Genomic DNA, 14,541 nt, shown 5'->3' on the forward strand with positions numbered 1-14,541 from the left:
TGCAGAGGTTGATGCTGACATATCCCTAGATATATGAATGAAAAACAGAAACTGATGTAATGAATTTGTAACGGCGTCAATTACAATTTTTTTTCAAAAAATCCAGACTTTGTCATGTTGTTCATACTATTGAGTGCTGGCGTTTTTGAATATGTGAAAATAACTGTCCCTCTTCTTTTTGATTTTGTATTATCAGACATTTCTTCTGGAAATCCTACCGTACATGACAGTCATGAAGCTCTACACCCATCAAAGACCATACAAAATAATCATTTGTCCACTGCAAGTTAAGTACAGAGTAAGTGTTGTATAGAATGACAGTGGGACTGAGTGTCCTGAATGCGCACCTGTTCCTGCTGTTGTGCATTTCTTTCCCCGAGAAGTGAACAATGACACAACCTGTGCCCAGTCTTTCTGACTTTTAAGATCCCCTGTAATTCCCCTCCATTAGTCGAAGAGGAGGAAGATGTCACCCAAAAAGTGGAATGTATGGGCAGTAATTACTGCCCATACATTCCATAGGTTGAGTTGTTCCAGCCAAGAGCGATGGAGTGGTTCTATTACCTCTCCCTGTCCCCGTCTGCCTGCTTCCTATGGCCCACCACCGCCGCTGTCTCGCCATCCATGCAGCCCTATCCACCCACTGTCTCCCACCCTGCTTCCTCCAAACCTCTGTGTCAACCTCCAACTCCCTACACAATCTCTCATCATGGCCTCACGTCACACCGGTCACCCCTGTTCAGGCCTTACCAGACTACCTCACACACACACACTCACACTCACACACACACACACACACACACACACACACACACACACACACACACACACACACACACACACACACACACACACACACACACACACACACACACACACACAACATGTAAACTAAACACACACATAAAGATAGACCCCAGACTCCTGCTCATGCACACATCTAGTGTCTCCTCAGCATTGGCACTATTTCCATCACAACCGGCCTCCGTCGTGTAACTTTCATCCCCACATCATGTCTAGACTGTAAACTCAAAAAGTCTATAAACTACTTGACTACACACAATAACCAAGTACCCTTTCACTTTATTTTACCTACAGTCATTAAGCACATATATGTATTCCATCCTCTCTCCCTAACCACTTTAGTTCTATAATATTATAGCTGTAATCATTATTGAACCCTTCTGGCCTCCAGCATAATACTCTCTGCATGTTACACCAGTTTGAGCCCACGTAGCAAAATTCATCCAAGGTTAATAAAGTTAAGTAATTTGGCTAACCAACTATAACTACTTGTCATTACTTAGCTGATAAACACATTCATTAGAAAAGACGTGAAATGCCCGTCGAAGACAAGCACAGCTCTCCTTTCATTTCCTCTGTGCCTCGGTTCACGAGACGACACCGTCCCCCTCCAGGGGACACGAGAATCTAAACGCAGCTGCTCTCCGGGTGTGATCTAACCCACGCCGTCCACTCCAAGACACTCTGAGACACACACTGGGACACAGGCACCGCGTGCCACCCTCAACGCCATCATCTTTTTATCCATCTAATTCCACCCCACTATGAATAATGCATTCCCCCTTTACCGAGGTTCGGGTTTAACGCATCACTGTGCGGCTCTTTAAGGGGGTCCTTATTCATAAACAGTAGTGCAGTAAATACCTGAGCTTTGCAGTCAATTTAATGGCAGTTATGCTTAACAAATCTGCCTCAATCTAATGATCAACCACAAAGCTGGGCTGCGGGTTTAATCTGCACGCAGAAGCTCCCACAGCTCTGCAACTCACTGAATATGCTTGGGGATCTCTCCATCCAGAGAGAGGAGAGCAGCGGCCTGACACTTAATCCTCCCAACACAACACTGGGATCAACAGAAACATAGAACAATGTTGGTCTTTCATGAATAAGAATAACATTCAAAGTCCTAAAACTCTGCAGAGACAATGCATAGAGAAAATGAAACATTATGAGGTTCTCCTTTTCCAAATCCTAGCTATTCCCTGTCAGGTCTTTTCTGCTTCTTATACCAGCATTGACCCTGCACCTAAACAACAATAACGTGTGGAGTTTTGTCAATTCATTCAGACTGATAAGCATTCAGCTACAGCTATTGCAGAATCATGAAAACTATTGCCACAAAGTTTAAACTTGTTGGCATAAAATTAAAAAAATAAAACAAACACTGAAGTGTAAAACATTGTTATAAATCATCAATTTAAGAAAATTAATTCTACAATTCTGGCTGTTTCTGTCTGAAAATAGAAAAAATAATTTTCCTTCAAGTAGAATTTCCCAAAATGTCGTTTTCTGCTGTATTGCAATTAAAACAGCCTCCCTGAATGTGCGACATGAGTGAGTCAGAGGGTCAACATGTTATTTCTGACCACTACCAAACATACATTATGCTGACAATTTGGCATCTGCTATAAAAAGAGAGTGTGTGTGGGAAACCGATGCTGCTCCCCAGGTAGAGGGACACATGGATGTAAAGACACTAACTTCCCATAGAGATGTGACAGTGTACAGATGACTGAATGTACCAGCAGAGCATAATACGGAAATAGTCTTCCCTCAATAGAATAAAAGTATTTTAAGAAAGTGCCAACACTTTCAAAAAATAGGACGACGGTAATGATTTAAATTTGATGTAACTTTTTAGGAAGAAAGGAAAATGGAAAGAAGGAAAGATAGAAATAAAATAAGTAAGAAAGGGAAAGAAAAAGAAAGAAAGCTGAGTTATTTGATAGGAGGGGAATTACAGACAGAACAGGAGTGTGTAATGGGGATGGATAGGAGGCTCAGGCCTTGGTCAAAGCTGCCTAGGAATCAATGCAGAGACATAGGTGTACAGTCTATAAGGCAAAAAAAACCTTTAAAGAGAAGAGAGGAGCAAGGGAGAGAAGTAGAAATAGGGGGAAAACAAACTGCAATCATTCATTTCCATTATCACAATTAAAAACACCATTTGGATTTGTACTGGTTTTTAATTTGCAAAAGAAAGCAGACAGAGGAAGACTAATGCTGTGAACTGAGTGCAGTGATCACATCGGCAAGACAAAGTGCATTAATGTCTCGCCTCTGAGCATTATTTCAATGGAGCTTCAAGGCTGGTCACAAAAAGCGACACTGTGACATTTCACGCATAAATAAACTCATATAGGTGCTTTTCATGTTCATGTGCGTTACGAGCTAAATCAAAGCGTCAAAATGTAAATTTGCTAATTAAATAATATCCCACCATTACTAATAAAAGCGTCACAATTCCTGTGGAGGCAATAAGCATTGAGGAAAATGGAAATAGCCTTGACACTTGGATTAAAACACTATTGATGCCATTAAAATGCTAAGTGGGTCCAACCAATTGGCATAACCACATTTCACTGGTGGAATGTCAAAGCAGCACTTGAGTCATCGTAGTTACTTTTAGAATACAGTTAATTATGGGCCCTGGATATTTAATATGTGGTAAAGTGAAACAAAGAGTGTGTTAATGTGAGTTTATTAAGCATTCACACGCTATAAAAATGCCAATATGTTGCAGCTATTAGATGCATTCTTTTCAGAAAAGCTGCTCTTTTCAAATAAACAAATTTACATCCAGTAAATTCATCACAGCAAATCTTGTGGATGTGGATTATCTTTTTCATTATATAGATTAACTAAGTGAAAAACCAGCTCATGTGAAGCACTTATATGAAATTATTTTAAAATCTCCACAGCAGCATCATGGACCTCTTGTGCCCTCTTGTGGTAAAAAAACAAAACTTTCTCTCGTTCTCCTAAATTATTGTTCACTGCCTTTAATCAAAATGTCAAAATATTTTATTTTATTCTGCTTCAGAATAATTCCAGTGGCCTTTCAGAGCATCTCCAGGAGAGTCCTGAGACATAAATAATGTGCTTTTATCTTTTCTTTCTCATGTGCTGTTTAAGACAAAGGTTTTCTGATGATGAAGTCACTCCTGGTGAAATGTTTCTTAGGTTTCATATTTGGAGTCATCATTCTGTTGTAAAATGCTGATTATTTTAATTGTAATTACAGGTTTAACTCTTGCAAACTTTCATGCATTCCATTCTCCACAAGGTCTTCTTGTGTAACAGCAGATTTGACTTATCTGTAAGGTTTTCTTTCCATCTTCAGCAAAATAAATTTTTGACCTGGGTAATGTTACTGTTGCTTTATTACTACAGTAATTAAAACCCTTTTCTATTACTTTATTGTTTACATTTATACATCATGTTTGTGTGATCATTATGTATCCATTATTTAATTATCCAAATAATACGTGAATGTTTATCTTTAATTTTGACACATAATTGTGGTGTCAACTCTGTCTTACCACGAATTGCAAAATATCATCTTTGTTCAGGTCAACTGAGAAAAAACCTGAAACAGTGATGTTACTTTTTATTGTGTACTGTGTGGTAATAAGACTGAGCTGCTTATAATGCAACTGTCTGAAATTAGACAAGAACACTAACGCTTTGATTTTTATTATTTCTACGTGATGCAACCCTGAATATATTTATAGATAGATGGAAGAACATCAAGGTCACGAAGGCATTTAACTTTACAAGCTTCTTTGTTCAGTGAGGGTCCCCAGACTGCTGTAAATCCACGTACTTCAGTGCTCCCTTGTAGCACATAATAATATACACACCACAATTACACTGCTGTGACTCAACTTGGAACAAATGACTTGAATATATAGACAATTAGCAATGTTATGTTTATTTGATTTCTCTCATGCTGTCATTATATATCGTGAACAAAGCAGCAGGTCTGAACAAATGGCCACTGCTTGTGCTAATTTAAACTAAAGCAAAGAGGAAATACATTTGTTTCTAGACCATTATATAGTGAGCCGTGCATTTTCTGGGTACAAATGGACATCATTAATTACAGTTAACAATGACATCCAATTCAGCGCAGCTAATGAACTTCAATACAATCATGTTCGGTATTAGGGAGTGATTTGTTGGGTCTAAGTGTATAATTTTGGAGGCTAATGTTGATGAATGCCTTGTTGAGGAGACATGTGGACTGCATTGACGAGCTTGTGAGCCTTCAGCAGTGTAACACAACACCACCTAGTGGTACTCTCGTGGAAGCACACCTCCCTGCATGCAGATGATGATTCCTCATGTTAAACTGTACAACAGTTCAGGAAGTTGCACTCACCTATGCCAGCATTGCCTCCAGTAATGAGAACAACTTTATCAGAAAGGTCACGACCCTGCAGGATCTCCAGAGCAGCTGTATTTCCATCATAGCGCTTTGGCTTCACCACCACATCCTCCACCGTGAATGCCTGCCGTGGGTCGAAATATGTGGTCCGCTTGTTTATGTGGCTGAGAACAATAGAAGAAATGGAATATAATAAAGTAGCTGCAATCCTATATTTGTGCGATTCAGCATCTCATGTGAGTGTGAAATAAAGTCAAAGGTTTATTTTTCATCTTCTTACTCAACATAAACGATGCATCCTTTTTCATCTGTTTCCTGCTCCCAACCGTAAGGTAAATCTGGAGGAGAAGAAAGACAATTCATAGGAACAAAATTAACATCTTTTCTATAGGTGAAAATAACAGAATCTATTGACAAAATATAAAGCACCTAAGTTACTGCAGATGGGAAATAATTATTCAGGGAAGCAACTGTAAAATCTGCAATAAGTTATTCAGTTTTACGCCGGGCGGGAGGGAATTGATATTAGCCTAATTTTTTAAGTACAATTTGAAAGTTCCATCAATACAAATACTGTGTTTCTACTTCGAATAGAACCAGAGATACACTCTAATGTATATTGGATGTGGTAAAAACACACAGCACCACGCTGGCAGATAAAACCAACTCAGCCACATCAGCCAATAGAAACACTGGGTCATGCTTAGCTTGTGACCACTGGTGCAAGCCAAACAGCTTGTAAGGGAGAGGTCGCTCTGATTGGTGACAGAAATGTGTTCAGAGCATAAAGGCTCATGGGGTTGTTCAAGTTAGAAAGTGATGATTTAGTGATGATATGTTTATGTTTTATGTGTGGTCTGTGGGTTTCTAGGTCAGTGTACCAGAAACAGTGTTTTCCAGTGTTTTATTAAACGCGTTTTATTTGTAATTTTTTGCCACCATGACTGAGAATCTTGGTATTCAGTAGGCCAGCACCGGCCAGTCCTGAACACTGCATTGGATACAGGTGTTGTCAAAAACTGTAGACGCGTCAGTCAGTCTGCCCCAGGGTAGCTGTGGCTACACATGTAGCTTACCATCACCATCAAGTATGAATGAAGAGTGAATGAATAATGGATCCGATGTAAAGCGTCTTTGAGTGTCCGGAAAAGTGCTATATAAATCTAATCCATTATTATTATTATTATTATTATTATTATTATTATTATTATTATTTGTACCTTTTGTAAAAGAGAATTTTCATATCACCGAAGCAGCTCCAGCCTAACGTATCATTTAAATGCAAAACATGTTAAGGACACAAAGTTGAACGTTATCTTACCCTTTTAAAGGAAAAGCCTGTTGGCATCTTGCTATTTAGTTGCCTTATTTAGAGGCATGTTATACTATTCATTTTGAATTGCTGTATTGAGTCAGCTTTAGTATTCATTTTGATTGAGAGTCTGCTTATGCGCCTATTTGAGACTCAGCCTTATTTTATTTCTGAATTGTATTTATTTTATTTAAGTGTATTTGTATTACATTTTTGAGAAATTCACCTGGCCTACATGGTTTGCTGATGTGCTTGGCCTTTTTTCTCTTGAATTTCATTTATAAAGCACACTTCACCAATAAAAATGTTGATTTCAATTCTTCTCTTCTTGGTGCATTCTATTGATTAGTCATGCACTATAATTTTGTAATGTCCTAGAATTCGAATTCTTTATTTGGGGGTCTTTAGCAGGTATGAGATTAAAATGAGATTAATTAATTACAAATCCTGTAATTAATTAGATTAATTTTCTTAATCGCCTGACAGAACTAAAAAGAACCAAATTTTAAGAATTGTTTTGCGACAAATAAGTATCTGTTCCAACCACTCTATCAGGGAAATATCAGAGTTCTAGAAATAACTGGGAACTCAAGACAGCCGTGACATTATGTTACAAGTGTATGTAAACTTTTGACAACAACTGTATGTCCTCTACAGTAAGAAAGGAAAATGCAAACCTCCAGCACAACGTTTCTTCTTTCCTGTCTTGGGGTGTTCCCACTGTGTCTTCATATCATCGTGACTGTTGGGACACAGAGGCATAACACGAATGTAAGTGTTATTACTATGTACTGTACAGCCACAGATTGTGTTTCGTCTTATACTTTGTGTTGTACTGCCTGTTGCACTGCTTGTGATGTGCTGCCTGTTGCACTGCCTGTGTTGCACTGCCTGTTTACTGTGGGTCTGAGAGAACTGCAATTTCATCTGTTCTGTATGTTGTGCACATATGGTACATTTGACAATAAAGCTGACTTTGACTTGACTTATCCTACTGTACTGTATATCACATGTCTCTATGGTGGGGAGGAAAACAAAGAACCCAAAGAGGAGTTTTAAATGTTTTAAAATCATTCAAGATGTCTAACGTCACCATGTTGGATAACTATTGCATAAATTTGTTTTTAAAAAGTCAGAATAAATGGAAAAGAAAATTAACAACATCCAGAAAACACACTGATATAATTTGGTGAAGAGGTTCACTGGTGACCAACTCTCCAACCCTTCCAGTCGTTGAGTTCCTCCTGTTCTCCACAGAGCAGCTGTTCGTTGAACAAAAATTTTGTTGTAAGGGAGGGAAAAATCCTTGAGGTAGAGAAGAGCACCCCAACACACCATGATGACGTTGTGGGTTGTCACCACAGGTACCACCGCCGACACTCCACCTCACTACATCAGCGCTGACTTTGTGATTTCATAGGAACACAGTGACTCTGATGAGTTGTGTCTTAAATTTCTCGACCTCTTCAGTACAGCAGTTCCAGCGAACTCACTAAAACATGACGTCATAATCACAGTTTTCACGACATTTGATAATAAATATCGATGTAGAAATAAAATATGTCGTAACGTCAGCTCAGTAAACTCCAGTATTCTACTCACTTCGCATAGTAGACCCAACCATCTTTGGTGGACCTCTCTTCCCATCCTGGGGGTAACTCGTCGTCACTATCAGTGTCCTCCATACCCGAATATTTTAGAGCCGCCATAACTGCTTTATCCTGCTAAAAGACGGCACTACAGACATAAAGTCCTGACTTCTATCCGCTCTGAATAATGGTTGCTTCTGTCAGACCTGCGGAGAATTACCGACGCGTCGTTTGGACAAGCACTTCCGCAACACGGTGACGATTGCCGCACAGCCTTCTGGGAAATTGAGGCTCAAAGATAGACCTTTCATATTTTTAACTGCCATGACTGTTAAATGTTGGGGTTCTCTGTGAGAGGATTTTTTTTTTTTTATTCTTTATTTCTTTGGGGGGGGTTTTCTCAGTATTATTTGTTTATTTTTGTTTAGTTTCTCAGCGGGATTGCGCAAAAGAACTAGTAAGAGGAAAAATGGGTTTCACTTCTGAGTCGCCCCAATGAAATACATGTACTGATGCTGCTCCAGATGAGGAGTGAGATCCAGGTACAAGACAAAAGGAAATACTGTAATAAATAAGTAAATTAAAGCAGAAACTCAATGAAGACCCGCTTCTCCTTCATATCTAGAGGACTCAGCTGAGGTGGTCTGGTCATCCCTGGACGCCTCCCAGAAGAGGTGTTCTGGAGGGATTAGATGGGAGTATTTTGTTTTGATTTGATTTGATTTGATTTTTTAATACCATCCAGGTTCTGTCACCACCCTTTGTGACTAGATCTGTCCACCTTGTCTCCAAAAGAGATGGAGAGAATGCAGGAGATTTTTTTTTATTTTATTTGATTTATTTTTTCAGACATGTCATTACAACAAACTTCACTACCTTCATCTCATTTGCAATATCAACAAAATGCGAAAAAAGGGCTGAAGGGTAGAAGCCATTTGGCTTGTGAAGTTCCCGTCCCCAGAAACAACGAAACACCTCTCTCATCACAAAATGTTTTCAACCTAGTCATACAATGAACACATAAATTTTGACAGTTATTGTGGTACATTGTTGTTTCAAACTGTTCATTCAGTCCCAATAGACGTATGTGACTGCACATGTCTTCATCAGTTCCTCTAGTGAACGTAAATTGTTTCGTGACCTTTAGCAGTTCCAGTGTGAGCCATTAAAGGTCATCACAATGAATCGTGGTGATGAAGACCAGAAATGGTAACCAGAATCTGAATCAGTGAGTGTAGGCTGTTATTTTAAGAATCCCTTCTTTCACTTTTGTTATTTTTATCTACTTTAATCGAGGTGATACAGTCATTTCAACTTTCTGCATGAGAGCAAGCTGGCACTATTTTTGTATTTTGAAAAAAACTGCTTGTCATTTTCACTTCATCTTCATTCCTCAGTTAATTAGGGGTTGTTAATGGGCCATAGCAACAGTGGGGACTGGTTATTCCAATGCACTCTTACCTGCTTGATGTCTTCACTCTCACAATAGTTGCCCAGGCTGCCTGGCTACACATTAGCACATTTGTTCTCCTGTATGAATAGGTGGCAATGTTCCTTTGTTCTGTCTGTCTGGTCTGTTAATCTGTTTGGGGTTTTTTGTCTTGCTATCTGGGTCTATGTTTCCATATAATGGCTACATGCACAGGTGACAGGCCACACACAAAATGAAAAAATGTACACATAATTTGAAATTAATAATAGAAATACATAAATAGTACACCATCCATAGAAGCTGACATCCAGCAAACAGCATGAATTATTGACTGAAAATGTGGAAATAAGGCACAGATAAGTTAATTGTAGTTTGCATGTGAAACCTCCAATTGCACATCTTTTTCATATTGGCCTTTGCCATATTAGACGTTTTGACATATCATGTGGAAAAGCTCTAACTAATGTAGCCACAAGAGGACAATAGCCAGTGTCTTATTGTGCCGGTCCCAAGCCCGGATAAATACAGAGGGTTGCGCCAGGAAGGGCATCCAGCGTAAAACTTTTGCCAAATCAAACATGCGAATCAAACCTATGACTTCCATACCGGATCGGTCGACATGCGATTGGTTAACAATGACCGCCATCGGCACTGTTGACCTACAGGGCGCCGGTGGAAATTGGACTACTGTTGGTCGAAGAAGGAGAGGAGGAAAGTGTGCCCTTAAGAAGAGAGAGAAGAGGAATGCCAAGAGTATAGGACTGAGAGTAGGGACGCTGAATGTTGGAACTATGACAGGAAAAGGTAGAGAGTTGGTTGACATGATGCAGAAGAGGAAGGTAGACATACTGTGTGTCCAGCAGACCAGGTTGAAAGGTAACAAGGCTAGAAGTTTAGGAGCAGGGTTCAAGTTGTTCTATCATGGTGTAGATAGGAAGAGAAATGGAGTAAGAGTTATCTTGAAAGAGAAGTTTGTTAGGAATGTCTTGGAGGTAAAAAGAGTGTCAGAATGATGAGTCTGAAGCTAGAAATAGAAGGCGTGATGTTCAGTGTTGTTAGTGGGTATGCTCCACAGGTAGGATGTGAGCTGGAGGAGAAGGAGAAATTCTGGTTGGACTTAGATGAAGTGATGCAAAGCATACCTAGAAGTGAGAGAGTTGTCATTGGTGCAGACTTCAATGGACATGTTGGTGCAGGTAACAGGTGATGAGGAGGTGATGGGCAGGTTTGGTATCCCGGAGAGGAACGCAGAATGACAGATCGTAGTTGACTTTGCAAAAAGGCTGGAAATGGCTATAGTGAAGACTTTCTTCCAGAAGAGGCAGGAACATAGGGTGACCTATAAGAGTGGTGGTAAGAGCACAAAGGTAGACTACATCTTGTGTAGACAGTGTAATCTGAAGAAGATCAGTGACTGCAAAGTAGTGATAGGCCAGAGTGTAGCCAAACAACATAGGACGGTGGTGTGTAGGACGACTCTGGTGGTGAGGAAGATGAAGAGGACAAAGGCAGATCAGAGGATGAAATGGTGGAAGCTGAAAAGGGAAGAGTGTTGCATGACTTTTAGGAAGGAGTTAAGACAGGCTCTGGGTGGTCAGGAGGTGCTGCCAGATGACTGGACAACTATAGCTAATGTGATCAGGGAGACAGGTAAGAGAGTAATTGGTGTGCTATCTGGTAGGAAAGTAGATAAGGAGACTTGGTGGTGGAATGAGGAGGTACAGGAGTGTATACAGAGAAAAAGAGGATGAGTGGAAAGGCAGTTGGTCCTGATGATATACCTGTAGAGGTTTGGGAGTGCCTAGGAGAGGTGGCAGTAGAGTTTCTGACTGTGTTGTTCAACAAGATCTTAGATAGTGAGAAGATGCCTGAGGAATGGAGGAGAAGTGTGCCGGTGGCCATTTTTAAGAACAAGGGAGATGTGCAGAGTTGTGGCAACTACAGAGGAATAAAGCTGATGAGACATACAATGAAGCTATGGGAAAGAGTAGTGGAAGCTACATTAAGGGCAGAAGTGAGCATTTGTGAGCAGCAGTATGGTTTCATGCCAAAAAAGAGTACTACAGATGCAATATTTGCTTTGAGGATGTTGATAGAGAAGTACAGAGAAGGCCAGACGGAGCTGCATTGTGTTTTTGTAGATCTGGAGAAAGCTTATGACAGGGTGCCCAGAGAGGAACTGTGGTATTGTATGAGGAAGTCTGGAGTGGCAGAGAAGTATGTTAGAGCGGTGCAGGACATGTATGAGGACTGTAAGACAGTGGTGAGGTGTGCTGTAGGTGTGACAGAGGAGTTCAAGGTGGAATCGGGACTGCATCAGGGATCAGCTCTGAGCCCCTTCTTGTTTGCTATGGTGATGGACAGGCTGACAGACGAGGTTAGACAGGAATCTCCATGGACTATGATGTTTGCAGATGACATTGTGATCTGCAGTGAGAGCAGGGAACAGGTGGAGGAGAAGCTAGAGAGGAGGAGGTTTGTCCTGGAAAAGAGAGTAATGAAGGTTAGCCGCAGTAAGACAGAGTACATGTGTGTGAATGAGAAGGACCCAAGTGGAAGAGTGAGGTTAGAGGGAGAAGAGATCAAGAAGGAGGAGGATTTCAAGTCAGCAGTCCAGAGCAATGGAGAGTGTGGAAAAGAGGTGAAGAAGGGTGTACAGGCAGGATGGAACGGATGGAGAAAAGTGTCAGGTGTGATGTGTGATAGAAGAGTTTCAGCTAAAATGAAAAGATAGGTGTACAAAACTGGGGTGAGACCAGCGATGTTGTTTGGTCGAGAGACAGTGTCACTGAGGAAGAGAGTAATTGGAGACAGAGCTGGAGGTAGCAGAGATGAAGATGCTGAGGTTCAGGAATGAGTACATCAGAGGGACAGCACAAGTTAGAGGTTTTGGAGATAAAGTCAGAGAGGCCAGACTGAGATGGTTTGGACATGTCCACAGGAGAGATAGTGAATATATTGGTCGAAGAATGCTGAGTTTTGAACTGCCAGGCAGGAGGCCTAGAGGAAGACCAAAGAGGAGGTGTACGGACGTAGTGAAAGAGGACATGAAGGTAGTTGGTGTGAGAGAAGAGGATGCAGAAGACAGGGTTAGATGGAGGCAACTGATTCGCTGTGGCGACCCCTGAAGGGAAAAGCTGAAAGGAAAAGAAGAAGGTGTGGAAAAGCTCTAACTAAAAATTGGGAAATTCATTCATCCATTCATTTTCATGTACTGCCGCTGTATCCGCCGTAGCGGGTCACAGGGAGCTGGAGCCTATCCCAGCTGGCATAGCGCATGAGGCGGGGGACACTCCGGGCACGACGCCAGTGCACCGCGGAGCCACATACAAAGACATACAAACACACACAAACACACTCAGTCCTACGGACAATTTGGGACCGGCCAATCAACCTGAAGCGCATGCTTTTGGAGGTGGGAGGAAGCCCGAGAACCTGGAGAGAACCCACGCGGACACGGGGAGAGCATGCGAACTACACAGAGAGCGGGACTCGAGCCCAGACCCGTCGTGTTGTGAGGCGACAGCGCTAACCACTACGCAACCGTGCCGCCTAATTGTGAAATTATTGATGGTTTAATTCTATTTGGCTGCTTCAGTTTCAGTGTCCTATCTGAATGGTATGGGATTTTTCATCATAGCAAGTAAACTTTTTGTAAATGACACTTGTTATAATAATGTACATAAGTTATCCCTGATTTACTGATTTACATTCTTTTATTCTTTATACAGCATACCATGAGCATATAAATGTGTATGTGTTTGTGTGTGTCTTGCTATGCACTGAGTTATGCTTAGGCAGAGGTCGAAAGGTCACAACTGAGGTAGCAGCTGATGGCTAGTTTAAGATGTAAACCTTGACGTGCTGAAAAAGGACAATACCATAAAAGAAAGAGGTTACTCTTGTGACACTATACCATACATGGTGCATTACTGATATTTTTGTCCTACATCCTTTAGGACACATTGTAAACAGGGACTGCCTAACTGAAATAAAAAGAGGTTTTGGCAGAGACATGTTGAGAACGGGGTGGAGATCTGTAACTGATCACATTCGTTCTCCTCGCGACTAAAAAATATAAGTGTTGTCTTCTCCTTCTTGTGAGTGTGTTTTAAAAGTTCTAGGTTATTAGAACCTGACAACACTTCCAAGGAATAATTCAATATTTTATATTTAAATGAATTGTTATTTTTTATGTTAATTAATTTGAAAGATCACTGATATTGCATATATAATTGATAACATCTAACCCAATCAATTAATAACAATGACAGCTGAGATATGGTATAATAGTTTGAAGTTGGTGTTCAGGTTTTTTGTCGGGATGTAAAATTAAATCAAGCAGTAAGAGCAACATTAACATATACAGTACAAGGACGTTTCATCCAATGGTCTTGACAGCAGTTCTCATTCACAAGTGGAAAAAGTGGCTGCGTTGTTCAGAGGTAGCTCTGTACACTAGTAAACTTACTTCAATTTCATTTGTGCTACTTCAATTTGCTAGTGTTGTGATTCAACTTCTATTTTAAGTCAGCAGTGTAATGTTATTCAGCGACAGGATTGGTGATCTCTCTCTCATGCTAAGAAAACAGTATACAGTATGACTTACTGTTGTGATTTTCTGCAGGCTGTACCAAGTATGAAAATGCTTATTTTTAGTTTGCTCTTCATGCAGTTTTCCTTTTGGAGAATGGTACAGATAGGGGGCTTGAAGCTATCCCAAAGTGTGACTAGGAGGTGGGGTACAACCTGGACGAGTCATTTTGCCAGTGTTGCATGTTTTTGTACTGAGGCAGGAAGCTGGGGGACCAACAGGGAAGTCACACAGAACTAAGGAGAAAATGCAAACTCTACCAAATAACAAAAGGGGATTTGGTGGTGTAGTGGTTAGCATAGCTGCCTTCCAAGCAGTTGACTCGGGTTCGATTCCCGGACAATGTATAAACGGCAGTAGCCATACACTTCTTCAGTTCAGTTCAACTGAACTGAAGAAGTTTCTTGTCTTCAAGAACTT

General features: G+C 40.6%; 1 protein-coding gene across 2 annotated transcripts in view; it reads right to left on the reverse strand.

The window, feature by feature from the left end:
• The window catches only part of wwox (WW domain containing oxidoreductase), a 130,998-nt gene extending 122,666 nt beyond the window's left edge, over positions 1 to 8,332 (reverse strand). For both annotated transcript variants that reach the window (XM_068313191.1, XM_068313192.1), the window contains exons 1-4: positions 8,109 to 8,332; positions 7,184 to 7,248; positions 5,475 to 5,532; positions 5,189 to 5,358 (exon numbers count right to left, since the gene is read on the reverse strand). In XM_068313191.1, the coding sequence (XP_068169292.1) occupies positions 5,189 to 5,358; positions 5,475 to 5,532; positions 7,184 to 7,248; positions 8,109 to 8,215 (400 nt within the window). In that variant the 5' untranslated portion in view covers positions 8,216 to 8,332. The remainder of the gene's footprint in view (positions 1 to 5,188; positions 5,359 to 5,474; positions 5,533 to 7,183; positions 7,249 to 8,108) is intronic.
• Between the last annotated feature and the right edge of the window lie 6,209 nt (positions 8,333 to 14,541).

The sequence above is a fragment of the Antennarius striatus genome, chromosome 4 (assembly GCF_040054535.1).
Source record: "Antennarius striatus isolate MH-2024 chromosome 4, ASM4005453v1, whole genome shotgun sequence".
NCBI lineage: Eukaryota > Metazoa > Chordata > Actinopteri > Lophiiformes > Antennariidae > Antennarius > Antennarius striatus.